This window comes from Phymastichus coffea, unplaced genomic scaffold (assembly GCF_024137745.1).
Source record: "Phymastichus coffea isolate CEN01 unplaced genomic scaffold, Cenicafe_Pcof_1.1 PCOF00155, whole genome shotgun sequence".
NCBI lineage: Eukaryota > Metazoa > Arthropoda > Insecta > Hymenoptera > Eulophidae > Phymastichus > Phymastichus coffea.
Genome location: NW_026706966.1, coordinates 344,907 through 372,622, shown reverse-complemented (window position 1 = coordinate 372,622; position 27,716 = coordinate 344,907). Strand labels below are relative to the sequence as shown.

The 27,716-nt window shown below is 34.3% G+C and overlaps 8 protein-coding genes across 22 annotated transcripts in view; 6 read left to right on the top strand and 2 right to left on the bottom strand.

Moving 5' to 3' along the window:
• The window catches only part of LOC131672622 (lachesin-like), a 49,165-nt gene extending 44,788 nt beyond the window's left edge, over nucleotides 1-4,377 (top strand). For 4 of the 5 annotated variants that reach the window (XM_058949981.1, XM_058949980.1, XM_058949979.1 and 1 more), the window contains 4 exons: nucleotides 3,255-3,386; nucleotides 3,479-3,598; nucleotides 3,659-3,829; nucleotides 3,907-4,377. In XM_058949981.1, the coding sequence (XP_058805964.1) occupies nucleotides 3,255-3,386; nucleotides 3,479-3,598; nucleotides 3,659-3,829; nucleotides 3,907-4,112 (629 nt within the window). In that variant the 3' untranslated portion in view covers nucleotides 4,113-4,377. The remainder of the gene's footprint in view (nucleotides 1-3,254; nucleotides 3,387-3,478; nucleotides 3,599-3,658; nucleotides 3,830-3,906) is intronic. The other variant, XM_058949982.1, reaches the window with a different exon arrangement.
• Nucleotides 549-2,975, bottom strand: LOC131672624 (uncharacterized). 2 transcript variants are annotated; one of them, XM_058949986.1, is made up of 5 exons: nucleotides 2,821-2,975; nucleotides 2,649-2,749; nucleotides 2,503-2,562; nucleotides 2,339-2,429; nucleotides 549-1,971 (listed from the first exon to the last, which is right to left on the bottom strand). In XM_058949986.1, exons 1-5 carry the CDS (start codon nucleotides 2,885-2,887, stop codon nucleotides 1,799-1,801), a joined length of 492 nt encoding a protein of 163 aa, XP_058805969.1. In that variant the 5' UTR covers nucleotides 2,888-2,975; the 3' UTR covers nucleotides 549-1,798. The 2 variants fall into 2 exon arrangements, with proteins under 2 accessions (XP_058805969.1, XP_058805970.1); XM_058949987.1 differs by having other exon boundaries at nucleotides 549-2,429; nucleotides 2,649-2,732.
• A 716-nt stretch (nucleotides 4,378-5,093) lies between the features above and the next one.
• LOC131672621 (uncharacterized) lies at nucleotides 5,094-17,944 on the top strand. Of its 9 annotated transcripts, none has more exons than XR_009302634.1 (8): nucleotides 5,094-5,424; nucleotides 9,360-9,593; nucleotides 10,018-13,625; nucleotides 13,699-14,636; nucleotides 14,714-14,992; nucleotides 15,072-16,709; nucleotides 16,984-17,152; nucleotides 17,388-17,944. XR_009302634.1 is itself a non-coding variant. In XM_058949977.1 (8 exons), exons 2-8 carry the CDS (start codon nucleotides 9,368-9,370, stop codon nucleotides 17,084-17,086), a joined length of 6,717 nt encoding a protein of 2,238 aa, XP_058805960.1. In that variant the 5' UTR covers nucleotides 5,094-5,424; nucleotides 9,360-9,367; the 3' UTR covers nucleotides 17,087-17,944. The 9 variants fall into 9 exon arrangements, 8 of the variants coding, with proteins under 8 accessions (XP_058805960.1, XP_058805958.1, XP_058805953.1 ...); XM_058949977.1 differs by having other exon boundaries at nucleotides 10,018-13,314; nucleotides 13,390-13,625; nucleotides 16,984-17,944; XM_058949975.1 differs by having other exon boundaries at nucleotides 16,984-17,126.
• Nucleotides 17,945-17,976: 32 nt separating this feature from the next.
• Nucleotides 17,977-18,752, bottom strand: LOC131672619 (uncharacterized). The gene is made up of 3 exons (XM_058949968.1): nucleotides 18,650-18,752; nucleotides 18,390-18,578; nucleotides 17,977-18,326 (listed from the first exon to the last, which is right to left on the bottom strand). The coding sequence occupies exons 2-3, from the start codon at nucleotides 18,563-18,565 to the stop codon at nucleotides 18,101-18,103; spliced, it is 402 nt and encodes a 133-aa protein (XP_058805951.1). The 5' UTR covers nucleotides 18,566-18,578; nucleotides 18,650-18,752; the 3' UTR covers nucleotides 17,977-18,100.
• Nucleotides 18,753-18,927: 175 nt separating this feature from the next.
• LOC131672617 (dolichyl-phosphate beta-glucosyltransferase) lies at nucleotides 18,928-21,595 on the top strand. The gene is made up of 5 exons (XM_058949965.1): nucleotides 18,928-19,141; nucleotides 19,405-19,588; nucleotides 19,691-19,887; nucleotides 19,971-20,079; nucleotides 20,158-21,595. Exons 1-5 carry the CDS (start codon nucleotides 19,082-19,084, stop codon nucleotides 20,598-20,600), a joined length of 993 nt encoding a protein of 330 aa, XP_058805948.1. The 5' UTR covers nucleotides 18,928-19,081; the 3' UTR covers nucleotides 20,601-21,595.
• Nucleotides 21,596-21,709: 114 nt separating this feature from the next.
• On the top strand, nucleotides 21,710-24,114 carry LOC131672618 (programmed cell death protein 6). 2 transcript variants are annotated; one of them, XM_058949966.1, is made up of 4 exons: nucleotides 21,710-21,970; nucleotides 22,328-22,434; nucleotides 22,830-23,137; nucleotides 23,216-24,114. In XM_058949966.1, the coding sequence occupies exons 1-4, from the start codon at nucleotides 21,915-21,917 to the stop codon at nucleotides 23,315-23,317; spliced, it is 573 nt and encodes a 190-aa protein (XP_058805949.1). In that variant the 5' UTR covers nucleotides 21,710-21,914; the 3' UTR covers nucleotides 23,318-24,114. The 2 variants fall into 2 exon arrangements, with proteins under 2 accessions (XP_058805949.1, XP_058805950.1); XM_058949967.1 differs by having other exon boundaries at nucleotides 21,712-21,970; nucleotides 22,869-23,137.
• A 253-nt stretch (nucleotides 24,115-24,367) lies between these two features.
• LOC131672652 (GDP-Man:Man(3)GlcNAc(2)-PP-Dol alpha-1,2-mannosyltransferase-like) lies at nucleotides 24,368-26,026 on the top strand. Its single transcript, XM_058950039.1, has 2 exons — nucleotides 24,368-24,453; nucleotides 24,551-26,026. Exon 2 carries the CDS (start codon nucleotides 24,557-24,559, stop codon nucleotides 26,000-26,002), a length of 1,446 nt encoding a protein of 481 aa, XP_058806022.1. The 5' UTR covers nucleotides 24,368-24,453; nucleotides 24,551-24,556; the 3' UTR covers nucleotides 26,003-26,026.
• Nucleotides 26,027-26,283: 257 nt separating this feature from the next.
• On the top strand, nucleotides 26,284-27,444 carry LOC131672653 (peptidyl-tRNA hydrolase 2, mitochondrial-like). The gene is made up of 3 exons (XM_058950040.1): nucleotides 26,284-26,547; nucleotides 26,642-26,881; nucleotides 26,954-27,444. The coding sequence occupies exons 1-3, from the start codon at nucleotides 26,419-26,421 to the stop codon at nucleotides 27,134-27,136; spliced, it is 552 nt and encodes a 183-aa protein (XP_058806023.1). The 5' UTR covers nucleotides 26,284-26,418; the 3' UTR covers nucleotides 27,137-27,444.
• Nucleotides 27,445-27,716: the final 272 nt, after the last annotated feature.

The following is a 27,716-nucleotide window of genomic DNA, read 5'->3' as shown; positions in this document are numbered from 1 at the left end:
CATTTTTCAATCTTGAAGAAATTCTCTTAATATGAAACAATTTTTCTTTATTTTGAGATAAAAATATTCTTGATTCAAGTAACTTCAGTAACAAACTTTTCTTGATTCGAAAAACATTTTTGAAAAATCGTAGCAACATCGCGCAACTTTTTTTCCAAAGTTGTTCAAAGTTTGAAAGTGTTCTTTGAATCTTGTTTTTTAATGTATTTTGTTGATAAAATAAATTTTTTGCTATTTACAAGCAAATATGAAAAATACATAACCGCATGATAAAAATGTCAATACCACTACCTTGACTAATTGCTTCATCAAAACAAACGTAAAATATCACAGACAGTTTATATAGAAAGATAAAGAAACTTCATCTCATCATCCTGAACGAAAGTATTCTGCACCTCTATCATAGTAACCATTTCAATTTCACACAACTCGCACAACTCGAATACCTTTCCCAACCTTTCAGCCCCCCTCCCCCAAGATCCAAGCGCTTTATTCCAAAACTTTATAACACATATTGCGTAATTTTTCCATCTCGTTTGTTCCCTCTCTCGCGTTTTATAGTTTCCAACCATTATCATTATACTCCTTTACAATTTCCCGTTTTTACTTACTTAAGATGGTTCTTTATAATGGATTTTTGTTATTCGCGTGTGTTTAAACGAATCGAATCTTCGATGTACGAGCTTGAAAATTACAGCGCGAGAGCTTTTCCTCAAACACGGGATTTTGTTAAATGAAAATTTTTCATTGCTTGCTCAAAAAAAGCATTATTTGTAGAAAAATGGTTGTTTGATTGGCTATTTGTTATTTGGATTCGGTGCGTTCATTCGAAACAAAAATGCGACGTGATATTGTCTTTGACGAGAAAGTCAGACTGTTGATTGAAAACGAAATAAATATAAAATGTACGTTTGTGCACTTTGAAAAAAAAAAAAACATTTCAATCCAACTTCCCCTGCAACGCACAGCTGAAATAAAGACATTCATTTTTTAACATATTCGTTCGAACGGCAAAAATAAATGAGCACGTTGCGCTGGAGTTTAATAGCCACAGAAATGTTTGGAACGCAAAAGTTTGGAAATAGCCGACAAACCCGAAAAAAGCTCAGTATAAAATTTCGTGAAATAAAAGTACAAAAGGTTTTTTCAGCATCCCAATAAAAAGTATTATCGCCTCATGCGCTTCATTCGCAATAAAAAATTCCGGAATTATTGCTTTCTCCGTTAAAACATCGACATATTAAAACTAACAATACCGCTAATCAATTTCGAAACTATACTTAGAAAGCTCGGCTCAAGAGTTCTATCCACAACCGAACCGCGGGTGAAATCAAATTTACATATACATATCCCTCTTTTGACGATTATACCATACTGAAAAGTTCACTTCGCACATAACCACTTATTATAAATGTACTCGTAGTTTGCAGAACACGCATTGCGCCAACTCTCTCTCTCTCTCTCTCTCGTTATGTAAGCTTCACGGAAAACGAAAGCTTCGACTCGCGTGAGCTTATGATAATACTCGCTTTTCAGTTATAGCCGCGCTTTGCATGAGCGTTTAAAGCTTGCGAAAACCTGCTGACTCGTTGAGTGAAAAGCGTGCGTCCCCGTGATATTTGAGAAAAAAAGTAGATGTAATCACGAACATTTCAGCGAGAATTATTAGCTGATATTTATCCGTTCGATATTATCCTAACGAATAATTATCGGCTAATAATTCTCACTAATATGATTTTCTGTCGAGTACATAAAATAATAACGATGCTGACTGATAAATGCATTACTAATAAACTATTCAAGAGTAGAAAAATATGCTCGTATTATTGTTTATATAACTCGATATAGGAAGACCGAAATAAACATTAAGGTTTGGTCGTAAACTGAGAATTGTAATTGTAAAAACGATTAAGATCAAAACAACATGATTCACTATATATTTTAGGCAAGAAGCAGCATTCACATCATCATCTGAAAAAGAAATCCAATAAAATAAAATACAGCATCGGCAATACACGATAACTCGGCACATGAAATACGACGAAACGTTAATAAAATCAGGAGCCCTTGCGAGCAGTATCTATTCGAGTTCGTGAGTAGGGAGCGGGGGCTGTCGAGTTTGCGCGCGTTTGTGCTCATGTGCATATATAAGAATATAGATACGCAAGTTAACAAGACGAGACGAATTTTCGCGTGCGCGTAGCTGATATGATTGATGCGCGTGTGCGCACAACACGGCGAGGCGAGCTTTGATGGAGAGCCAGCAACACTTTATCTCCTTCACACGTCTGCTCGCTGGCGATCTCTCTATTATGTTATATTTTTGTGTGCAACGCACCAGAACATTTTTTTGCGGGATACACACATCCATTCGCCCGCGCAAGAACGGTCGACAGAACTGAATCAACTGATGACTCTTCTCGGCTTCCCTGTAAACACATGCGAATTTCCTTTTTCGGGGTGCACCTCGTTCACGGCAATCGAAATTTCGGCGCTACTCACGCAGACGATACTTCCTGGTGCAGCAAACGGTGTAGTCGGTTCTGCCATCTCGGGAGTCAACTGCGAGATCGAACGATGAATGAACAATACGAAATCGTGTAACGACAACTGCGCAAGCGTGTCGACCAAATTATAAATGAGCTTACTCTTGACGCACTCCCTGATGCACGAACGAAATGCCGCGTTGGTAGCCTTCGTGTCTGCTCTGTCGTAAAGTTTCGCGTCGTCGACTGCAAAACAATCAATTCTTCAGAACGTCGAAGTTCCTGAAAATCAATAGATTGCCCAAGATTTTGATGTCGATAATAAACTACGAACCTTTGGCGAGTACTACAAAGCCAATAATAATAAGGAACAACCACGGCACCAGCGATGAAAGTTTCATGTTTGCAATTTAATTTAACGTCAATTACACTTCCGAAACTCACGCGCGTGCCCTATAAAGTCAAACATGTGCGTATGTGTGTGTTGACTCTTGGCGATCTCACGATGTACTGACTTACAGTATAAACACAAACGCTGTGTAATTAAAACACTGCTAAGCGAAAATTCTGTATTAACACGAGCTGCGATTTTCAGTGTATATGCATTCGATGCATAAAGCCTTCACATTGCAGACGATCCGTCTAACATATCGATTTCTTTTTCAAAGCAACAGCCTATTATCGAAGACGACAACATGATGTAATTTATACTCGCGCAAATTAGGTTCAATAGCGACAACTTATTTTTCCCGTCCTTTCTACTTGCAGCGACAAAGACGTACAAAGGCGAACAGTTGCAATTATGGAAGGTGCAACGACAAGAAATGGGCTCGTACTTATGCATCGCCTCGAACGGCGTACCTCCGAGTGTTAGCAAGCGTCATTATGTCAACGTTCTTTGTGAGTACTCCATTTTTATTTGGCCCCTTTTGTCAAAGAAAACGATATTTTTTTCAACGGCATGAAGCAACATTTTCTGATTCGCCGCGCAGTCAAACCGACGATCAACACGAGGGAGCACACCGTGACGGCAATGGTCACTGGTAATGTTACGTTGGAATACTACATCGAAGCTTCACCGAAACCACTCATGACGTGGTACACGGAACGCGGTAATGCTAAAATCAAATCAGTTTTGTGATTGCGATTGACGTTACGGAATTATGCTGCAGGTATCAAAGTGGCAATGCGCGACAGGTACGCAATTGTGGAAAGCATGATCAATGATTATACCTACCAGATCAGTTTGCTCATAAGGAAAGTTCGTCACACGGACTTCGGCAGATACACCTGCATCGCGGAAAATTCCTTCGGCACTACCAATGCCAACATTCAATTGCGCGGTACGACAACACCAACTCAGTCGCTGAGATTACTGGGTGGCAATGATCAAATCTAAATGTGTCTTCTTCTCTTTCAGAAACGGATCAGCGCAAAAGCAACGGAAAAACTTCCAATGACCTTGACAAGCCGAGAACAAAAGAAGCCAGACATAACCGCGGCAACGGAGAATATTCGGCTTCAGGTGGACACTACGCTCTTATCCACAGCAGCACAATGCCAAGAGACCTTTATACGAGAACCATAACTGGCTTTTTCGCTATCGGCGCGATTGTTCTTATCTAAATAATTTGTTTGATTCTATGCGAAATAAAAACTTTTATTGAAACTGTTCTTATGCGTGATTGCAAGATATTTGTCGTTCGCTAACGGTTATAAGTGTTCATTTTTATTTGTACGTGCAGCTTGCATTGATACTGTACGCAGCATTTTTCATCGTATTTCAAATTTATTCTAATGCATTTTATTCTTAACTCTTAAAGAATGACTTTAATGTGTAAATAAATTATTTGTTTTGTACAAATAATGTGTGTGTGTGTGTAATTCATGTAACATTGAAGAATGTAGCATCTTAGTATTACCTCATTTTAATAAAATTGCAAGTACTCCCGTCATATACACTTCTTGCTTTCGAGACGACCACGCTTTTCGAAGTTTTTGTCTATAAAAAGAATTCTGGTGTCTCGTCCGTCACGTTTTTCGGGAAGCATTCGCGTTCAATCTCTCAATGTAAAGAAGAAAGTTGTTTGCTTAGACACCAATACAAAAGGGTCCCGCTAAATCCTCCGTTTCTTGCAGGAAAATCCAAACTATACCTGCAAGATGTGCAATGAGACAAAGCGTCAGGCCGTCAAACCGTAGATAAAGACCGTCCGCTAGGACCCCTGTACTGACGGGCAGAGAGGAAGGTAGATGCTCTTGGATCTTTCTGATTGGACCCTTACGGAGAGTAGGGAAAGTTTTCACGATCGTCTTGCTCGAAAATCGACACAGTCGACCAGTTTCTTCCGGAAAACCATGCAGTACTCAGCTTCCCTCTCATCCAATAATTCAGGGTATTTTTTCTAATGGTGAGACTTGTTTTTATTAAATACTTATAACTTGTTTATTACTTATCTAAAATTAAACAGAAAGTTATAAAGATATACAAATAAAATTTTCTGATATTTTGAATAAAATTTTGCATTATCAATAGTTTTTGATGAAAAAAGTCCTTCAATATAACCATTTTCTATCGCTTCTTTGTAATAAATGGCAATTCCAAAATCAAATCTCCCGCCACCTGTCAATGATCGAACGAACGGCGCGATGACGCCACATAATTCGAGAATCGGGCGTGTATAGTTTTGTCGTCGTTTATTCCTACCAACACGCATATAATTGTACACATATACAAGAGTACGTGCGTAGAAAAAAAAAGAAACATGGCTGCGACGCAGATCGTCTCGAGAAGGAAGAAATCGTGCTCGCAGAATAACAATAATTTTACAAATTTAGTTATAACCGAGTAACATAGCGTGTTATGCAAATTGTCCAGCCCATGTGTCGTAAGGTGTTGAAATGTCGAATTAAACAGTTTTGCTGGGTAGCAGTACAGGTAATACGTAATGTAATCTAAATCATGGCATGTGTAAAAACCATTTTTCTTTTGCTTTTCGTATCGCAATTCTCTCATTTCCATTTAGTATGCGATCTTGGTTATAGTGCTATCTAGATCTATCTTAATAGTGCTTTCTATAAAAAATCTGCCGTTTTGTTAATGGAACGTGGCATTCTTCCGTTGAGTTTCTTTGTGCTCTTATTTAGCTATGATACAATAAGATAAATTTCTGTTTAGTTTACATTCCAATTTCATACCGCCAACTCGTCAGTTTATTTTTTCTGCATTTTAGCAATGAAACTTTTAACGGCACTCACTAAACATTGTAAATGAACAAAATTAAGTATTACAGTAATCTATTATTTAGTGTCAGGACGTCATCAATTGTAGGTTTTTATGATTTTTGAGGATCTGTCAAGTACATCTAATCAGAAAATGTAAAATGAAACCACTTCGATAATTACTATAACTATATATATACATATATAGTTATATATATGTATATATATACATATATATATATAGTTATAGCGAAATAATATATATCTAGTCTCGTTTTTTTATTTCCTAATAGAATAGATTATACATATAGGTGATTAAGCAGCCTTATCCTCTCCGTATAAAACTTTCTTGACGTTCATCTACACATCACTTTACTAGGATCTCAGTGACACTTACAAGTAAGTTATAAATCCAATTACCCAATGATATGTGTAGTGATATGTAAATAGAATGTCATTATTTATCATCACTGCATAGTAAACTTAAAAAATACTATACATTAAGTTGATCTGCTTTTACAATAATCATAAGTATACTTAATAAATAAAACTAAATAATCAAACCCAAACCCTCGGCTATACAGACTGTCATAATTAAAATAAAAATAAGCTGTTATAAAAAAAAGTACAAAATAACAATATGTACACTTCAAAAAATATTACAAAAGTATGGTGTCAGTTCCTTTTCTAAAATTGGGATAGTTATAAACATGAAAATACAAAATTCCTCCAATTCTTTCTCCAAAAAGTATAACTTGCAATATAATTATAAAAAATTATGCACGTACATAAAAGTAGTGAATATTTAAAGTTAAATCATTTATAATAGATAGTGTTCCAAGAAATAATAAACAGTTATATTCAATTTAACATATAAATAAGTTAACAGCTCGTGCATGAAAATTTTAATAAAAAATTCAATTTGAAGTATTACTTAACATTAAATATTTGTTTAAATATTATAAAATGCCTCATCCATACAGTAAAATTTCATCAAATCAATGATTATTAATACAAACAAACTAATAATGAGCTGAACAGGATTCACGACAGTAACACCATGATCCAAATGATTAGCTCACACAAATATTTAGACTTTCAAGAAAATACTTTTGAAAATCGCATATGTTCATGGAGAAGTATCAGAGTTTAGGTTTGAGAGAGTATTTGAATTTATTTGTTAAATACTTGAGATTAATATGAAAGCAGAACAAATTTATATAATGTTTTTTAAGTTTATAATTTGAAATATAACAATAAAGTGACAATCCATTTATGTACTAACTACGCATACTGTATATCACTGAATTTATGGCTTATTGGTATGGTGTCACTGATATTTTAATGATCAAAATAGGATCACTCTAACATGGCAATATATAAATTTTTATAAACCAATAAAAATTCAATTCAATAGAATCACTCCTTCAAACATTTTTTTTTTTCTACTGTCAATGGTGCTCCAGGTATAGTATATTATTATAACCAATGTTGCATACATCTAACTCCAAGTTTCATCTTCCTCAATGTCTACATTTCCAAAAATAAAGTAATAATTATTTGCATAAAATAAAATTTGTGATGTAAATTTTGAACAAATAAAGTAATATAAAATAATAATTGTTAGCATTACATAAAATTTTAACGTAGACCACAAAGCAATTTTCTTTGAAAACCAACAGTTAGACAATAAAATGTTTTTTTCAGCTATTTCTTAAAAATAATTGATACACAATAAAATGTTTGTGTATTGTAACATCACCGAACATTGATTCTATTGAACACATATTATCATAATCACAACATGTATGATATATAATTACATTCATTTTCATATACATCAGAATAAGAAGGTAAATCATATTCATGCCATATTGCCACATCTACAAGCTGAAATTTTCAATTTGACATGGTGAAATTGAATCAATGTTCAGCGACGTTACAATACACAAACATTTTATTATGTAACAGTTATTTTTTGAAGACTTAATTTATTTGTAGCCTATACTAAATATTTTATGTAATGCTAATAATTACTACTTTTTACTACTTTATTTTTAGAAGTGTAAACATTGAGGAACACGAAACGTGTAATTAGAAATTAGATGTGTGCAACGACGGTCATAATCATCTACCATAGTTAGATGCGTCACTAACAGTAGAAAAAAATTTTCTTAGGCCTTCGCCACATAGGCCCCGGTCCCATAGGTACGTAGGGATGCGGACGGATACGGACGCGAATCGTAACTGTAGTAACATCACTAAAAATATCTAGTTCGATTATTTAGTACCAACACTATCGGTAGTGAGCAAAAGTGACTGTTGTTTAAAACTGTAGCGCCGAACATGCTACATTTAATGAACGCCTATCTAACCTTTACATTATTGCAGTCTATAACATGGCAAATGATAGAGAATTGATAGACTTTCAACTACAATTAGTGGAATTAGGCCTTAATTTTATGGAAGTACTTGAATATATGAGAAGAAGAAAATATATATAAATGATATGTATTAATCATCCCAAAAACTTTTTTTACATTAGCATACTCATCAATAAGCAATATTCATGAAAATTTGAAAAGTAAATTGTAGACCTGACATTTGAACATTAAATGTGGTACGTTCGGCGCTACAGTTTTAAACAACAGTCACTTTTACTCACTACCGGTAGTGTTGGTACTAAATAATCGAACTAGATATTTTTAGTGATGTTACTACAGTTGCGATTCGCGTCCATATCCGTCCGTATCCATACGTACCTATGGGACCGGGGCCATATGCGCATATGCGCGCGTACGAGGGCGTACAAACGCGTACAAATCGCTAAAAATGTTGATAGTGCCAACAATAGAAAGTTACTACTATTCCTCGCATGCCCCAAACGAACACACTTACTCCCGGAACAAACGTATCATAACGCTATATTATTGAAGGTTATGCGAGGAATAGTAGTAACTTTCTGTTGTTGGCACTATCAAAATTTTTAGCGATTTGTATGCGTTTGTACACCCTCGTACGCGCGCGTATGCGCATATGTGGCGAGGGCCTTAACGAATGATCCGATTTTTATTAGAGCCTTTCCACACTAAGGAAATATTCATGTGATCTTGTTCCGTGTAATTTCGCACTTTCCAGAACATTAGTATAGTTCACCATCTACCTTCCTATTCGTAATCAATGGTTTAAGAAGTGCAGAAGGCGCAGAATACGTCCATTCTTTTAACTTCTTATAATTCTTATATGTAATATAATTAATAAACCACAAAGTATGTGGACAGACAGAACAAAGACATCACAAGAATATTCTCTCATTGTGAAGAGACCCTTAGTATCACTACCGGAGATTCTACACTGCCCTAGTAGTAAAGAAGAAGCGTGGAGCGACAGTCGACTTTCGGTCTCAACGACTTGTACATTGTGTTTCAACTCCTGTAAAATGTTTACAATCTCCATGGAGCATATTTCGCTTTTTCATTGTGACATCTAACCTAGTATCAACTATATCTGTTAATTATGCAACGATATAGAATACACAAATCTACTCTCACGACATTCTTCAAGTGTTACTTATTTTATTTCTAAAATTCTGTTAGTAATTATTTCTCCACTAAAGTATATTCAGTAAAATATTGTACCTATGGTGATGAGGACGAGGAATGGCCAGCGACTTATCCAGCGTTTGCACAGAAACCAATGAGATTCTTGACGATGAGAAAGAGGAGGGTGAGATATCGCTTGAAGATGTCAGCTCATCAGAAGATGGACCACCTTACAAATATCAACCTCCCAGGACTTTTGGACAGTGTCTGCACTGCTTCTCTACAGGGCACTGTGCTACTTGGTGCAGAACTTTGATACTTAATAAAAAGATTTTCGTACAAGGTGAGAATAACTACAATTATTTATAAACCCTTGATTAATTGATCAACAATGTTCAGTGATGTTCTATGCTGTTTGTTTGATTATTTGTAAACAAAGACATACTACTTTTGCTTTAGATAAGTAGGTATTATCGAGAACTCAAGAATTATGTTACTTCTTATATTTAGGCTGGTAAAATAATTTGAGCCGTGCTAAGTATTTCATAATAAAAGTAATTTTTCAAACTGCTAATTTCAACTGCTAATTTTGCAATAGTTCAACTTTAACTATCCAGTACATATTCAATTCTGTCAATATCTAATATTTATCTTTGATGATTTGACAATTGTTTCAAAGTACAAAGTTCTAAACTTTACATAACAGTATGCTGTATATACAAATAATCAAACAACCTCACAAAGTACATCCTACATATGAGCTGAAGTGGCCTACCTTATTACTAAAGATGCAGGCAAGGAGAATCGACGTCATCATCATCATCACCGACATAGTCATCAACAGAGAGCACAACCACCAGCTTCATTGCTTAGTGGAGATCTTCAACCAATCTCAAGCGATGAGGACTTAGAGTTATTGGATCTGGCAAAAAAAAAGAAAGCAAGGAAAAAGAAACGGCGCAAAAAGTCACCATCTTTTTCACTTTCGCCATCTCCTGTGAATATGGCTATCAAAGAGTCTATTCATCGAGGATCCACACGCCGACATCAGTCCCCAGTCAAATGGAAAGCACAGCTACAACAGCAGTCGTACAAATCACCACCACCAAGAAAGTTATCGCCTCAGAGGATAAAAAAACTGAAGAAACCTATTAGTGGACCTTTGCCTCTGCAGTCAAGAGTTACAGTCTCCAAATTACTCAAGAAAGTGAAAAAGCTTGAGCCATATTCGGTGAGAGGCAAAGAGGCCAGATCTTCACTGAAGGACAAACTAAGCAATATCATTGGTGGCAAGAAAAGTGATGAAGAAGAAACACAAACTGTTTTGTTAAAGCCAAAAGATAAATCATCAGAAGTTGAAAAGAGAAAAGTTACAAAAAACCAGTCTTTGGTAGTTGAGGAAAAGAAGAAACAGGATATCTTTATTGAAGAGGAAAAGAAAGAAGTTACAGATAAAGGAAAAACAAAAGAAAATGGGGAGGATTTAGCAAAAGTAACCCTGACTTTAAAACCAGAATTCACTATAAAAGAATCATCTGAAGTATCACAACCAACTCAACCGGCACGAACCATAGAAGAGAAACGACCTCAAGAACCAGACGAAGACTTACAGCTTCGAGTAATAGCTTTACGTTCAGCAGTGATGAAAAAGCATCGTACACGTATCGCGCGCATGAAGAAACAACAACAGTTATTACAGCAAAAGGAAGACACGTTAAGCAATGAGCCAATACCGCGAATTGAAAGCCCTTTCACGTCAAGTTTCAACAAAGACTTTCCTCTACTGGCAGAAATGTGCAGTCCAGGCTCACCTCTTGACCCTAACAAAGATGACATCTACTGCCCGGAAGACATGGAGTTAGACTCGGACATGGAGCTCGACAAAGAGGTCTCGATGGTGGTAAACGCAACAGAAAAGGAAAACAACATTCTCGACGGTGACTCACCCTATTCACCTACCGACGACTTGGGTAGTCCACAAGGGATGATAGATCAACCGATGGATCTTAGTATGTACACGGCTTCAAAGCCCATAGAAACTTCAATGCACATATCCCACAATAATAACAAAAATGACGCTCTTGACGGAACTACTTTGGAGTTGAGGCCATATTCACCATCAGACGCTACTGTTTACGATCCAGAACTGCCGGGAGTTTTAGGTGCGAATGCGAATATAGTGCCAACGCCATTGCAACCACCACCATTACCACCATTGGGGATGATATCAATGATGCCATTAAATCCTATGAATCTTCTCAGTACTTATCCGATTGTGCCGATAAGTAGCTTTGCGCCAGTTAATCCTATGCTTACTGCGCCTTTTATTCCATTCACGCCGACGACAATGACGACGACAGTGGCGCCAACGAGTACTGCGACACAATTGATCGAAGAATTCGAGACTGATCTGGATGGAAGTCCCCTAGTGCCGATCGAACCAAAGGATACTCCAAATTGGAAATTCATCGGCGAGCCGTTGTACCTGCCCGAAATTAACACACCACCATTACCTGGTTTGGTGCCAGCACCTATTCTCAAGTGTAACAAGCAGCTACAAAGGATTCCTTCAGCGAGGAAATCCAGCGAGAATTTGTTTAGAAATGCGGATATGAAGCCTGTAACAGTCGAAGATGAAAATAAAATAAGTGGGGCGATGTTTAAGCCTATCAAACTATCAGCGCTGCTGAAGAAAGCCGTTACTACACAACCTGCTGCCGCATTTAATACCACGGTAGAAGGGCCTACTGAAAGTCAGAAACAGATTTGTTCGGAGTTAGAACAAGATTTGAGAGAGTTGGAAGAATTAGAAGAACAAGAAAACAAGAGAAGACAGGAGATGGAGGAGAAGAAGAAGCAGGAACAACGTGAAGCAGAAGAGAGGAAAAGACAAGAGCAGCGCGAAACAGAAGAATTGGAAAAGAGAAAAAAACAAGAACAACGAGAGTTAGAAGAAAAGAGAAGGCATGAGAAAGAAGAGGTAGAACGAAGAAGGAAGCGTGAAAGGGATGAGGCAGAGAGAAGACGTAGAATAAGAGAAACGCCTATCAGAAGATTAAGAAAAAAGTCTGTCACACCAGCACCAAGAGCTCGAAGAAGAAGCTCTCGAACGCCAAGTAGAGGTAGAGAGATTTACAGGTATAAGTCATCGAGGTCATCGAGAGACTCTGAGGGCAGAAGTAAGTCAAAGAAAACAGAAGACAGTAAAGAAAATCTCGATGAGAAAACGCGCAAACTTAGCATCGACGACGACGAGCAAGCGCTTCGGGAAATACTTCTCGCGTCCCTAGCTAAGAGGAAACCTAATGCCAAAAGAAAAGCTGCTCTTGAAGCTGCTAAGAAAAAAACAGCTCTCGAAACTGCTAAAGCCACGAGCGACAAAGAGAACATCGCGAATAAATCTGCGGAAATATGTTCTGCTGTTTCCGAAGTTGATAAAATTAAAGAGACTGCTACGATTGACAAGACCAAAATTGTCAATACTCCTCGAAATATTTCGCCTAGCAATAGCGCAAATGTAATTCCTTTACCATCGGCAGACCTGTCAGTAGTATCAATGCCAACTGTGTTACAAGAACAACAACGACCTACACTGAAGAGACTAGCATCAGCACTTTTGCCGTTTGAGCAACCTGCTCGAAAAGTCGTGAGGAAACTAAACGTCATTCCTGCATCGACTCGTGCTGTGAACAACGCCATACGGTATCAAAATTTGCTTATTCAACGTAAACTGGTTACTCGACAAAAACGAGCACTCTACAATACGCGCTTCGCTGTAAACAACAGTCAACTCTCAGAAAGTCCCGAGATAGTCCAGTCACCAAGTGCGACTTCACGATTTGTAATCAGTCTCAATGAGGATACCGAGAGCGAGTCTGAAGCCAACGACAAAAAAGAGAATTTCACAAAGACCAAACCTGCATCTGTAATTCCCAAAGTTGATTTCGAGAAAAGCGTTGATCAGTTTTTGAAGGTTGTACGGTTGCAGCAAGAACTTTCAGCAACGACTACGTCAGTGACGATCAGTAAACCTGCCACTCCACCGATAGTATCAAAAGCACCCAGTAATATGATAATTAAAAATATTACAACTGCTACCGACGTTATTTCTGCGGTTGCTAACGTTACTCCCTCCGCAGCTATTACTAAGGTCGCTGCATCTGTTACTACTTCTGCAGTTACAACTAAGGTCGCTCCATCTGTTACTACCTCTGCAGCTATTACTATGGTCGCTATCACCCCTTCTGCAAAGACTGTTGTGCCTAAAGTAGTAACAACGGCTGCTACAACTAGCTTGTCGAAAGAGAGAATCGTACTCAAAATGCCTAAGCCGAAAACACCTACTAACGTCCTGTCCATTCCGGCTACGCCTCAGGTTCGTTTCAATTTCTGTTATTATTTGAAAAAATCAAGTCAATATTATATTTCATAAATTTCTTATTTCTCAGGCGGTAAAGCATTTACCAGTTCCGCAGCAAGAAGAATATCGTCGCTTGAAGCAACAGCTTTACGAATATGAACAACTGCGTTTGCAGAAAGTTAACGGATCCACCATCACTATTACAACGACTTCTCAAGCACAATCAGCGACGGCTAAACCTGTAAATACTTTATCTAGTCTAACTACACCGTCTATTTCGCCATCGGTGCAAGCCACTTCAACTCCAAAAGCGCCGCTAGCTAAACTCATGCCAAAGAAGCAACTGATCGCTGCGATAAGTCCTATATCAAAGTTAAACAACGTTACCCCCGTCGTAGTTACCCCGACAAAAATTGTTCACGCCACAACCAACGTGATTACCAAAACTGTTGCACCCACAATCAACTCAGCTAGTAAGGTTGCTAGTATTAGTACTGTGGAAACACCGAGTTCGAAATCTGTTATTGCAAAGGTTACTCAGCCAGATCCAAGCCAATTGAAGTTGCTCAGTAAAATCACTGAGTCGTTGAATAGTCAGAAGACTTTGTTGAACACTGCCGCTAATAAAATTTCATCAATATCGTCAAAATCATTAAAAGTACTTACCAAGGAGCAGATAAATCAGAAAACTTCAAAAATTCAGCAAAAGAATAATTGCGTTGTAATGGACGATTTGAACAAGACTGGCCAGAATAATATGACAGAAAAAAAAGAAAATATTAAAGAAGTAAAATTGAAGAAAGAAAACGAGTCAGACAATAAGATAAAGGAAGTTGATGATACGAAAGAGATTATTAAGGAAGAATCTTTAAGTGTTACAAAATCAAAGAATGAAGATAAATTAAAAGAGAATTGGGACGACTTTAAGAAGGTGGTTAATAATGAAGTGCAAACCCTTTCGAATCTTTCCACTGAGCAGCAAAAAGAACTCTTAACGTACACGGAAGCGAAATTGATTTTAAGAAGGTAAATTCATAAATCGTACCATTATAAAAAAAATGTTTCACTCGTTTATAACATTTCATTAATCTTTAATTTTCAAGACATACTGTATTGGATGACATCACGGTAATGTCAGGCAGTCTCCGACAGTGGGAAATTGAGAGGGATCTAACGAGCATCATATCAGCCGAGATTATAGATTTACGAGAAAAGCTTCGTATAGCAGAATTTAAATTACAAGATCAGAAGAATAAACTACGAAAGATCCAACCTAGAGTAACGTTCTATCATGAGAAAATTAATACTGGTAGGAAGGAGTGTTTTAGACTGTCCAAGATATGCAATGGGCTTGGACAACAAATAATAGGATCTAGTTATAAGTGCGTATTTTTAATTTAGATATTTTTCTTTGTGGTAAAATTTAATGCTTTAAATTTATAATAATTATTGGATTTTCAGAGTTCCTACTGTAGGTGCAGAATTGTTAAATAATAGGATTAAGGAAGTCGCTACTCATACCCAGAAGTTACGTGGTAAAACTGTGCAAAATAATGCAATAAAGACTGGTAGATCACTCAAAAGTAATCCCAAAGCTAATACTAATCCAAATTCGAACGTAGAAAAGTTGCACAAAAAACAAAATAATACAGTTGATACCAAAGTTAATAAATCAGATTCATTTAGTAAACGGTTGAGTATTGAAAGAAAGAAAATTATTAATAATAGTGCTAGTTCAGTAGTTTTTAATAAGGCTCAAACAGAAAACTCTAAAAATAATTTTAAAAAGCAAAATTATAATCAATCTATGGACATTGACAAGGAAACTTCAAGTATAAAAGTAAAATCAATGAAAAAGTTGCAAAGTACAAATGCAAATAATGATCGGGATCAAAATGTTAACAGTAAGCAATCGGCAAACAGTGAAAAAGTTTTTGAAAAAGTACAAGAACTTCAATCTACAGTAGCAAGTTCTGTTACAGTTAATAATAATGTTATCTCAAGTATGGAAATGGATATTCAAAGTTATTCTAACACTGCAAATGAAACTTCTGATAAGAATGTGGGAACAAATAGAGAATCTATATTTAAAGTTGTAAATAATGATAATGGTACTGTCACATCAAATGTGGATCAGTCAATAAAATCAGTAATAGATGGAGAATCAAATATTATAAAGCAGACAGTTCAGAATAATTCTAAAGCATTAAATATGGAAATTGAATCATCAAAATTAATTATCATAACTGGAAATGAACCAGCATCTTACAATAGTGAACAATTACCTGCAGTTCAAATTGCACAATCAACTGATGCTACAGAAAATTCTATTGAAACTAATTATCAAAAACAATTGGAAAAAGCTACTACAAATATAACTGAAACTACTGTTCAAAGTAATGTTCCAACCAAATCCGAAAATATTACGAATGAAGTTCAAACTTCCAATCCAATTTCAAACGCAGCCGAGGATGGACGAGGTAACATAAAAATTGAAATTACCAACGTAAATATGATTAATGAAATCAGGATGATTAAACATTCTACGAATCCAGGACCAACGAGTGCGATTACAAATAATATTGAAAGTGTTAGTGTAAATAATAATACTAATAGTGTTGTAAATACTTCGTTAGACGATTATATGAAAGAAATGACTGTTAGTGTTGATTATAACATGTGTTCTAAAAACTGTAAGAGTAGCACTTCCGCAACGTCCAATGAACATTCCACAACGTTTGACGAGGAAATTAGACTGCTGGAGTTGGCAAGCGAAAGTGATGCATTGCATGAGCTCACCAACGATTGTCAGTCCATTGCGATAGCTGATCATGGAACCAATAACAATTATCAATCCACTGCAAAGGCAGAACATGACGATTGTAAATCTGAAGTAGAAGCTCAGCAGGAAACCATTGATAACTGTCTGACCATCACGAGATTAGAACGCGACTTCATGAACAACTATCGATCTTCCTCGAGCATGAAGACAGAACGACACGTAACCGACAATACTGCAATCCAGAGTTTATCGAAAAACATCTCTAAGAAGACTTTTCGACCTTATGAATCCATTCTTAAACTTGTGCGTGCACCAAGGTCAGTAAAAGTCAAAATATTAATGTTTTGTTTATTTATCCGTCTTATTTTTTCAAAATTTAGTTATATCAACATTAGAGACCAATAGTTAATAATTTTAATTTTTACTTATAAATATTTATTTTTTTATTTTAAAAATTGATTTTATTTTTCATAAAATATTAATATTTTAACATGAAAATAATATCAAACCCTATGCATAATGAACGAGAAGTCCAATTGTGTAAAATAACTATAAATGAATTGTTTTATTACTTTTTCTTGTAACATTTAGGAACGTCAAGACCGATGGAATCCTGTGTCCCTTTGCACTGATGGGTACCTGTATCGACGACGAATGTCGATACATACATCAGCCGACTAGTCATTGTCGATAAAGTTTTAGTGGCTAAGAGGCTCGTGGAATATTTTTTATACGTAAGGTGGTTCTAATTTGTAGATAGGTATTATATAATTTAAAAGGTTCTAAAATGCTTTCAAAAACATTCCGATTTTAAGATATTTAAGTTTTTTTTAAATATTTTCTAGTTGCAAATTACTATTTTTATTTCGATAAACAAATTATAAATTTTTAAAATATTTTGTTTTTAATTATGGATTAATGAAGATGTTTTTTTGTGATGGACGACGCTTTTAAGATTTTAGATAGCAGTATGTGTAAAATATGTTTGATTTCAGGTATTTTAAAAAAGGCATGTTGTTTTCATCGAAATATACGAGCAGACGGCAACTCAGAAGATTGGTAAGTCGCCAACTTGTAAACTCTCAAGATGTTTTTTATGGTGATTTATTACTTACAGTTTCCCATAGCTTGCTCCCGGTATTTTTATATCGTTCAAGGCAAAAATTTTTTATACCTTTATCACGCGTTTGTTGCCATATTTTTCATATTACTGAACCAATTATTATTATCGCGCGTTAATCATTATTATCTCTAAATATTTTTTAATTTTATGTGAAATTGAAATAAATGTATATAATAAGTAGGAATATATTGACATACTATTATTAATAGATCATTCGTTTCATGTGTAAATAATATAATAATTTATCATGAATAATTAAACAATACAAAAGATTGTTTAAGCTTCTTTGGTGGATACAGCGAATGAGTGAACAAGTGCACAGATGGTGACCATTTATGCAATTGAAAAATGCATAAGTGTCTTAAGGAAATTTAATAAAACGAATAAAAAAAAATAAAAAAAATTATGTATGTAAGAAAATAAAAAAAAAACTGGTTAATTTTTTTAAAATCCTGCCTTTTTATTTCTCACCAACCTCACGAAATCCACATTCCACGTAATTACTAACTTTCACTTATTCCTTTTAAAACAAAAATTTTACTTCAATTTTTGTTCTATTTGAAAAAAATACGACAAAATGAGGATTTATTTGCCATAAGGAGCTTTTGGAAATTCAGATTTCTTGAACCAAGGCATTCGACCTTCAGTCCTGTATTCATCCCATTGTTCTACCCAGGCGGTCGGACAAATTGACATGTACACATCTTTAAACCATTTACAAGCCTCGTGACCTTCGCCGAGCAGGTGCTCGCACTGAAAAAAGTCCGCGTACATGACGTAGCACCTTAGCGTTTGGTTTTGTTGCTGGAATCTGTAATAAAATCATTATTTTGTCCATAAACCCTTTCTATCAAGAATTTTGTTCGGTTTGTACCTTGGATCGAGACCTGGTGAACGTAAAACGACTGGTTCTTTTTCTTCTTTAGAAGCACAAGGATCGTCTAACTCTATTGACGATCCTTCGGAGTCATCAGATTCATTTGATACTTTTTTGACTTTGAAATTTTTTTTACTCGGTTCGTTGTTATTACTTCTTGTTTTGACAAACATTTTCTTGTATAATCTGTTGGAGGTTTATTTTAATTTTGAACTCATACCTGATACTTTCAGATCATTGATTTTCTTTTATCTTACGAGTATATTTTTGACGCTCAGCTGATTTTATAAATATTCTATTCTAACGTTGTAAAATACAAGTGTTTTTAAATTATAAACTAAGGGTACGATTAATTTTTTCAAGGTTATTTTTGTTCAGTAATATATAACGAAATTCAAGAAGATATAATTACTGACATCCTCTCACAATCTTAAATCTTCCGTCATGGAGACCTGGCGCCAAATCCCTACACTCCAGATGTTTTTGCCAGTCTCGCCCGATGACGCTTTTCACTGTATATAAGTATTGTATTGAGTTCGGCTTGAGCCGTTGAGCCGAGTTCCGAATGAAGCTTTCGTGGGATACTCGTCGTCGTAGCAGCTTGGGTGCCACGTCAAGCGGTAATGTGAAGAAATGTTATTAACAATTCGTTTGACATAGCGGATACTGCACTTCTTACTTTGGTTACAATGTCTTTAAGCGCATTATGGCTCTATTTGGCTGTATTCATTTTGACTATTGTATTTTTGGTGAGTTTTATCAGCAGTAATTGAGGTTATATTTTCAACTGTTCTATCAATCACTGCGGTCATTTAAAAAATATGTGCGCTTACAAGTGTATTCGTGTAGTTTTCAAACAAAATATCTTTATGTTAATTTTGTAGAATGTTAATTGATTTTGTTTCTATTTGGATGAACAAAATCTATACACTCGAACGATTAACTATACTTTTATTTAAGGTAAAAATTACCCATACAAGTTGGTGTTGTTGAATGATTTGTTTATTTTCAGATCTTAATAACAGTGTACATAATATGTAAATATACAGAGCCGTACCCCAAAGTGCATAGGTATGAAGAAGAAAAATATTTCCTTGATCCAAATACTAAGGAAAAAACAAAATTTCCATCTTTAGAAGATGATTGGAGCATAAACCTCAGTGTTATTGTTCCTGCGTACAATGAAGAAACAAGACGTAATTAATTACTCTTATATCTACTTGATTAACTAGATACATTTGAAAAATCAATAATCATAAGTCACATCAACTTTTTCATGGTTTGATGTTATTACGCAGTGCCACCCATGTTGGAGGAATGCCTGAAGTATTTGGAGCAACGAAAAAAGTCAGGATTCACATATGAAATTATAGTTGTTAGTGATGGAAGTACTGATAAGACTGTTGAGGTTGCACATTCTTATGCTAAGAAATACAATACAGTGAGAGTATTGGCACTTGTAAAAAATAGAGGCAAAGGAGGTGCTGTGAGACTGGTTAGTTTCTTTCATGTCATATTTAGCAACATTTGTATGCTTTAAGCACATTCTTTTTTATTTGTATTTTTTCAATATTACAGGGTATGCAGAGTGCCAGAGGAAGTGCTTTGCTTTTTGCTGATGCAGATGGTGCTACAACTTTCAGTGACTTGGAAAAGCTCGAAGAAAGCCTTAAAAGTGTCTTGAGCTGTAAGCTTATTATCAATTTATTTAACTCTCATTATCATGTAATTATATTTAGGAATTCACTAGAGTAATTTATTTTAGGCGACTACATTTCATCGCCGGAGAAAACGTCCAAATCTCACGGTATTATCTGCGGTTCTCGCGCACACTTAGAAGAAGAAGAAAAGGCAAAACGTTCCTTATTCCGTCTGCTACTTATGTATGGCTTCCATTTTCTCGTATGGTTTTTCTGCGTGAAACACGTGCATGACACGCAATGCGGTTTCAAGTTGCTAACTCGTGAATCTGCCCGTATCATTTTTACGGCATTACACGTGGAACGCTGGGCATTTGATGTTGAGATGCTGTACATTGCTGAAGTATTGAATCTACCTTTGACAGAGATAGCTGTTGAATGGCAAGAAATTGATGGCTCAAAAATTGTGCCAGTTTGGAGTTGGCTACAAATGGGACGGGATTTGATACTCATCTCGCTAAGGTACAAACTTGGATCATGGAAGATCATGAAAGTTAAGAGTTCTTGAAAAGAAAATTGTCAGTTTGGATTAGCACAATGCTAATTTGAATAATTTTTTTCTTTGTGATATAACAATTTAGCTTGAAAGTAATTCATTTTCCAGAAGTACAATTAATGTTTGTTTCTTATTTTATCTATAATTTTTATAGAGGCTTACAAAATAGGCATTTATACTTTCAGTTCATATACAAATTGTTGAATGGAAGTAAGCAGAAAATAATTGCACAGTACCGTGTATCGAGTACGTGCATTTTAACACTGTAATTGTACATAAATACAAATGAGACACGTTTATTTTTGACAGCTTTTATGAAAGCTCTTGAGTGCCGACATCAAATAAATGTTGCGCATCGCTATAATTAAAGATAGTCTCACCATTACATGCGCCCGATAAGCCTATTCTGACAACTGATACTTAGTTTTTTAATTAATTTTGTCAACTCAAAATAATACTTCAAATATATACAACGCACATTTTCCATGTTACTCGTTACTTTACTCTAAATTTCAACCATTAATTGTACTGTGACGAATATGTGCAAAATATTATTACTCTATTTCTTTATGGTATTAAAATTTAGAAAAAGATTCGCTAACTGATAAATATCTAATCTACTCTTCCGGTTGTTGATACTATTACGAGAGTTTTAGCATTTTGCTCGCGTGTGAAACTATATAAGTTGCTCACAAATGTAGACCGTGTGTTTTGGTAATGTCACTCAAAAGCTTGCATAACTTTTATATAAAAAATTTAATAAAGGAAATAAAAAAACAATTAATGCAATATCGTTTAATTTACAACAAAACAAAATCTCCAACAACATTATAGCTTTTAAATCAAAATGCAGTCAATAAAGGACAATGATTTTTCAATCTTACGTAAGCGCTCTATGCACGTTGCGTTGCTTGTAAAATGGAGCGTAATATATAGAAGAGTGAATTTTCCTAACAATCTATTGTGTAAATAAAAGAGAGATCCCAATCCCTTCTATGGGAAAATCCTCCGCACACACATTAACAGACGAGCCTACACATATATACTGTATTCGACTCACGTGATCTCTTACGTCGCGATGACGTATTCAATTCATCGAAGGACTTGCATGTTACGGAATAAGATGGGGACATTCTCGTTACTACATTTTGGATTAATATAAAAGTCAATCAGCGGTGGGAGACGATTATTCAAACGTGAAGTTCCGTTCCGCGAAGGCAGTTACACACGTAGAAGTTAGGTGGATAAATTAGTAGCCGTAACGGTCATCACCGATCAACAGTAAGTTTAAGAATAAATACAGTTAGAATCAGAATCAGAAGAATAATGGCTTTCGCATCGCCAATGCCCAGCCGTGAGTTTCTCTGGGATGTATTTCAAAGGTAAATGTATTGAATTTCTACACCTGACGTGTCTATATTTTCCAATGCACATATATCTACGATGATTCAACACACTGATTGACTTGTCACATGAGATTGATGGTTTATCCGTGACCTTACTCCACGGGACAGATTGGAAATGTTCTATTTTTAGATTTTTCTATCTTATGTGCAAAATCTTAACTGCATTTAACTTTCTCCAGTGTTTGTTGATTTATAGGTAGAAATCATTATCATTTTTCATATTATGATTTAATTTGCCACGAATAATTTTTTTCCACTCCAAACTGTATTGCTGAGTCAATACTTAATCTAAATTGCTAAGATAATTGATTAATGAATAATATTTCATATCAGAGTCGACAAGGATCGTTCTGGAGAAATTTCTGCCGATGAATTGCAACAGGCACTTTCCAATGGAACATGGACACCATTTAATCCAGAAACAGTTAGAATGATGATTGGTAAGATAAGCTTTGTAATATTCTTGAAAATATATATAGCTTAAATACTTTTTTCATTAACATTCATTTTTTATTCTGGTTTGTTCTGTTATATTCACTGTGCTCAGTAATATTATACTGTTATTAAACTATCATTATACTATCATTACTTCATAATGAGCTTTCTAACATGTATGTGTGTATCTGTAAATGTGTATTTTAATTCTTTTACCTACAATCCAATGTAATTTTTTTACACTAAAGTATTTATGCTACATGTTTCTGAAGAATGATTTTTTTTATCAATGTACAGTTACTATGATATACAATGTCTTGTTGCACAAAAAAGCTTATATGCATTGGGTTTGACAGGTAATATTTTAACTGTTGCCTACTGCTTCATTTTATTCATTCAGGTATGTTTGACTATGACAAACCAACTGAAAATTCTTCAGGTATGTTCGATAAAAAAGGCTCTGGAACTGTCAGCTTTGAGGAATTTGGAGCTTTATGGAAATATGTCACTGACTGGCAAAATTGCTTCAGATCCTTTGATAGAGATGGTAGTGGAAACATAGATCGAAATGAGTTGAAAACTGCACTCACAAGCTTTGGATATCGTTTATCGGATAATCTTATCAGCACTCTGATGCGCAAATACGACAGAGCTGGCAGAGGAACTATATATTTTGATGATTTTATTCAATGCTGTGTTGTTTTACATGTAAGTAAGATTTATTTTAATTTAGTTCAATCATACTAAATAATAACAAAAGCAAACTTGTTACAAACATTTTTTCAGACTTTGACAGCATCATTCAGACAATTTGACACAGATATGGATGGTGTTATCACAATTCACTATGAACAATTCCTAGGAATGGTATTTAACCTCAAAGTGTAACAATTTGTAGTATTGTCATTGTTATTTTAGCATTGTTCACCTTCATGCATTACATTTCAAAATACTAAATTTGTATGTATCTTTTCGAAAAATTCTTTTCAGTGTTTGTGGAATGTTTATCAAAATTATGCCAAATGTAAGGTGCTTAAATATTTTGGAATACTAGAATGTATCAAAGTTTGTCTCTATCTATAATGTTCAGACCTACTCATTCAAATTCATATTAAATTTTATGCCATACCTTTGCTGGTAACTTGATATGATCTATTTCAATCTATAAACAAGTATTTTACAAATGTTAGTAAATAAATAATATTTTGTTGCTTTTGCTGATGAAAGTAATTTAATGTAACAAGCAAAACATTCCTATGTTGAGAAACTTACTTCTCATACAATATATTTTTATTAAAATGCAACAAAATAATTTTTATATTTATAAATACCTAATAATTAACAAGGCTGAAGTGCTAAAAAACTAGAATTTCTACAAAGAGCAAATGAAAAAAATATTTTTGTGAAAGTATAAAATACTTGAAATGTGTGATTATATACCGATAAGTCAATAAAAAAAGTTAGTAACTTAAACAGTTAACTACATAAAGTTAAGTCTGGCAAGTAGTTTTATTTGTACTCATAATGATTTTCATATATTGAAAAATTTTTTGCTGTTAATACTTGTTACTTGTACACACTGTAATCTTACTCTAAAATTGTATTGTTCTACAATAACATTTTTACAAGTATATACTTTTTTATTTTTGAATTCTGTAAAATGTATATGAATAAAACTTTAAACAATTATAATAAAATATTTTGTAAAAAATATTTTTAATTCTTTCTATTTATATTACTATAAGATAAAATATTTCCTTATTTATATATATATATATATATATAAGTTTCAATTAACACTTTAGTTTTGTGTTTAAATTAAGTTAATTACTTCTCAATAGAAGCAGCCGTTTCGTAAAAATCAATTTTCGTTTCCTGATCCTGACTTCCGAATTTCTATCCGTTTCTTTTCTCAAATTTAAGTTAAGTTTAGGTTATGTTTATATATGATTACGAAAAGACGAACGTCATTTTTTCATACGTGGAATTAATGATAAGAATAAACTTAATAATCAGAAGATATGGTAAAATTTTTCCTAAAATTTTAAATGATATCTATTTCGTAAAAATTTATTTAAAAGATTGTATTTAGCAAATATCCTTATTTTTTATAAATATTAGTGAATTATGATGTCCACACTACCTGATTTGCTTGAAATAACAAAATTAGTGTTATCATGTGTTGTTCTGAGTATTATATTCGTACCGTTAATTCTCATGATATTTTTGAAACTGAGATTCACGAGGAGTCGTAAAAAAAAGAATGACAAAATTACTGTTGGAATCTTTCATCCGTATTGTAATGCTGGTGGAGGAGGAGAGAGAGTACTTTGGACTGGAGTTAAGGCCTTGCAATCAAAATACGATAATCTTCAAATTTATATCTACACTGGAGATTTAGATGCTGACAGAAATAAAATTCTTAGTAATGTTGAAAAAGTGTTCAATATTAAAATTAAAGATAATATTGAATTTATATATCTGTTTCAAAGAAAATGGATAGAAAGTGATAAATATCCATACTTTACATTACTTGGCCAAAGTTTGGGTTCTATTTGGCTTGGGTATGAAGCAATGACTCTTCTTCAACCAGATATATTCATAGATACAATGGGATATGCATTCACATATCCCTTATTTAAATACATAGGTAATTGCAAAGTAGCATCTTATACTCATTATCCTACAATTTCTGTAGAAATGTTGCAATATGTCTACCGTAGAGTGATTCGACATAATAATCGCAGAGTGATAGCTAGAAATCCATTTTTAACAGCAGCCAAAATGACCTACTACAAGATATTTGCATTCTTATATGGTCTTGTTGGAAGAGCTGCAGATATTGTTATGGTCAACTCTTCTTGGACTGAAGATCATATCAATTCAATTTGGAAATGTCCACTGAAAACTCATCGTATTTATCCTCCTTGTGATATAGAAAAACTAGTCAATTTACCATTGATTACTGATGAAGAAAAAGGCGATATTGTACGCATAGTTTCCGTTGCACAATTTAGGCCTGAAAAAAATCATCCTCTTATGCTTAGAGCTATGTATGAATTGAGATCGATACTAGGTGAAGATGCATGGAAAAAAATACGCCTGGTGTTGATTGGATCAACTCGTAATTATGAGGATGAAGTACGTGTAAAGGATATGCAAGACTTGTCAAAACACTTTGCCTTAGATGAAAATATAGAATTTCACTTGAATATATCTTACTCGGAACTAATCGACCAACTTCAACAGTCAATGATAGGCTTGCATACAATGTACAACGAACATTTTGGAATAAGTGTTGTAGAGTGTATGGCAGCAGGTTTGATTATGGTAGCTCATGCATCAGGTGGTCCAAGAGCTGACATTATTGAAACTCAAACTGGGTCACAAACTGGATTTTTGGCTCAGACCGCCGAAGAATATGCTCAAACAATGGCCTACATCATAAAAATGACACCACATGAAAGAGACACTATTCGCAATGCTGCTAGAGCTTCTGTAAATAGATTTTCAATTGAACAGTTTGAAAAAGAATTTTTGAGGGTACTTGATCCTTTGTTCAATGTTAAATAGTGTGTGATAAATAAAAAAGAAACTAATATGACTGTTTTGTATAAATTTTATGTATAAATGTTATATAAAACATTTATATTTATTATACACTTAAAACAAATCTTATAAAGTAATCATCTAGTCAAAGTTATTTTTTTAAATTATATAAGTATTCAGTTATATGCTAAAAATATTCAACGTTAAGAAAATCCTATTTACAAATTAAAATATTTAGTACAGTCAAAATTTCAAATATCTTTACAGAAATTGATGAAATGTACAAAATCCCTACATTCATAGCACTAAAATACTCTAGAAATGTGAGGTTATGTGGACAACGATCTCTGATCGCATCACAACAACGTGGTGTAAAGCGCGGCTTAAAAGACGTTAATGCGACAGTTATTTGCCTCAGTAATATATAAATTACTATTATAATGAGCTTTGTCTATGAAGTATTAGAATATTTAAAAAGTTCATTTGTCTCTGTACCATTAACATTACTTTTTAGTTATGGATTTTATAAAGTTTTCAGGAGGAAAGAACTGCAAGCAACTGAAGACACGGTAAATTTAACATTACATTATTGCCATTAATGTCAATGGTTGACAGTGTTTACCATTAAACATTTCATTAAAAAAATAAGTTGCAATTTAATAGGAATACTCATCATTGTATACTGACTCTAAATCCAATGACTCTTCGTCAGATGAAAGTTGGGAGGACGAAGAAAGGTACTCCAAGTTAGTTTTAGTTGTCAGGAATGATTTGAAAATGGGAAAGGGTAAAGTAGCAGCTCAATGTGCTCATGCAGCAGTCGCTGCCTATAAACAAGCCTTAAAACATCCAAAGGTGTTGAAAGATTGGGAGTTATCTCGTCAAACAAAAATTGCCCTAAGAGTAAGTCTTATTTCACTGTCAGGTTAAAAACTAACTTATGAATTTAACATGATTTTGACTTTGTTTTTTTAGTGTGAAACTGAAGAACAGTTACTAGAAATACACAAACATGCAAAAGCAGTAGGACTTTTATCAAATGTAGTACGTGATGCTGGTCAGACACAAGTTGCACCTGGTAGCAGGACAGTATGTGGTGTTGGCCCAGGGCCTGTTCATCTTATTGATCAAGTAACAGGACATTTGAAGCTCTATTAATTTATATTGTATCAAAATGTCTTGGAACAGGATTATGTTTACAATTTTTAACTAACTATGAACCTTGCTGTTATGCAAAGCTTCCAGTAAAACTCACATTTTTATAAAATTTATTAAAAATTTAAGGCAATTTCAAAATAAATTTTAGTTAAATAAATAGCCAAAATTAATTACTAATTCTAAAATCAACCAATTTATTTATCTGCATAAAATGTACATAGTTACTAGTAAATTTTTTTATAATACATTTTTCTATTCAATTGGTAGACGACACAATTAAATTGAACAAACTTCTGCTAATTCTGCTACTACTTTTAAGAATCTGATTAATGCTAATAAAATCTGCCTCAAATATTGAAACAGAAAAGAAAGTTTACTTTCAGTCCATTACCTTTCCCATACTTACGTTATGATGGAAAATTTTTCTGTAAACTCATTAGAAAGCTGTCATTTAAAAGTAAAATAAGCTAAAGAATTGTCCAAGAAATAAATTTTTTTCTCTAATCTTTTTCCCTATAGAGAATCATCCCACTGAACTAAGGCTATATAAAAATATTCTTAGAATATCTTAAAACCATAT

Bases quoted from the DNA above. Each gene is read 5' to 3' on its own strand.
- LOC131672619 (XM_058949968.1), bottom strand. From the start codon at position 18,565: ATGTTTGTCAAAACAAGAAGTAATAACAACGAACCGAGTAAAAAAAAT. The intron at 18,327-18,389 runs GTACAAACCGAA...ATTTTATTACAG, and splicing joins TCACCAGGTCTCGATCCAAG to ATTCCAGCAACAAAACCAAA.
- LOC131672618 (XM_058949966.1), top strand. From the start codon at position 21,915: ATGGCTTTCGCATCGCCAATGCCCAGCCGTGAGTTTCTCTGGGATGTA. The intron at 21,971-22,327 runs GTAAATGTATTG...ATTTCATATCAG, and splicing joins CTCTGGGATGTATTTCAAAG to AGTCGACAAGGATCGTTCTG. The intron at 23,138-23,215 runs GTAAGTAAGATT...ACATTTTTTCAG, and splicing joins AATGCTGTGTTGTTTTACAT to ACTTTGACAGCATCATTCAG.
- LOC131672621 (XM_058949975.1), top strand. From the start codon at position 9,368: ATGGCCAGCGACTTATCCAGCGTTTGCACAGAAACCAATGAGATTCTT. The intron at 13,626-13,698 runs GTTCGTTTCAAT...CTTATTTCTCAG, and splicing joins CCATTCCGGCTACGCCTCAG to GCGGTAAAGCATTTACCAGT. The intron at 14,637-14,713 runs GTAAATTCATAA...TTAATTTTCAAG, and splicing joins GCGAAATTGATTTTAAGAAG to ACATACTGTATTGGATGACA.
- LOC131672652 (XM_058950039.1), top strand. From the start codon at position 24,557: ATGATGTCCACACTACCTGATTTGCTTGAAATAACAAAATTAGTGTTA.
- LOC131672653 (XM_058950040.1), top strand. From the start codon at position 26,419: ATGAGCTTTGTCTATGAAGTATTAGAATATTTAAAAAGTTCATTTGTC. The intron at 26,548-26,641 runs GTAAATTTAACA...GCAATTTAATAG, and splicing joins TGCAAGCAACTGAAGACACG to GAATACTCATCATTGTATAC. The intron at 26,882-26,953 runs GTAAGTCTTATT...TTGTTTTTTTAG, and splicing joins AAACAAAAATTGCCCTAAGA to TGTGAAACTGAAGAACAGTT.
- LOC131672624 (XM_058949986.1), bottom strand. From the start codon at position 2,887: ATGAAACTTTCATCGCTGGTGCCGTGGTTGTTCCTTATTATTATTGGC. The intron at 2,750-2,820 runs GTTCGTAGTTTA...GACGTTCTGAAG, and splicing joins CTTTGTAGTACTCGCCAAAG to AATTGATTGTTTTGCAGTCG. The intron at 2,430-2,502 runs GTGAGTAGCGCC...ATGTGTTTACAG, and splicing joins CACCAGGAAGTATCGTCTGC to GGAAGCCGAGAAGAGTCATC.
- LOC131672617 (XM_058949965.1), top strand. From the start codon at position 19,082: ATGTCTTTAAGCGCATTATGGCTCTATTTGGCTGTATTCATTTTGACT. The intron at 19,589-19,690 runs GTAATTAATTAC...GTTATTACGCAG, and splicing joins GTACAATGAAGAAACAAGAC to TGCCACCCATGTTGGAGGAA. The intron at 19,888-19,970 runs GTTAGTTTCTTT...TCAATATTACAG, and splicing joins AAGGAGGTGCTGTGAGACTG to GGTATGCAGAGTGCCAGAGG.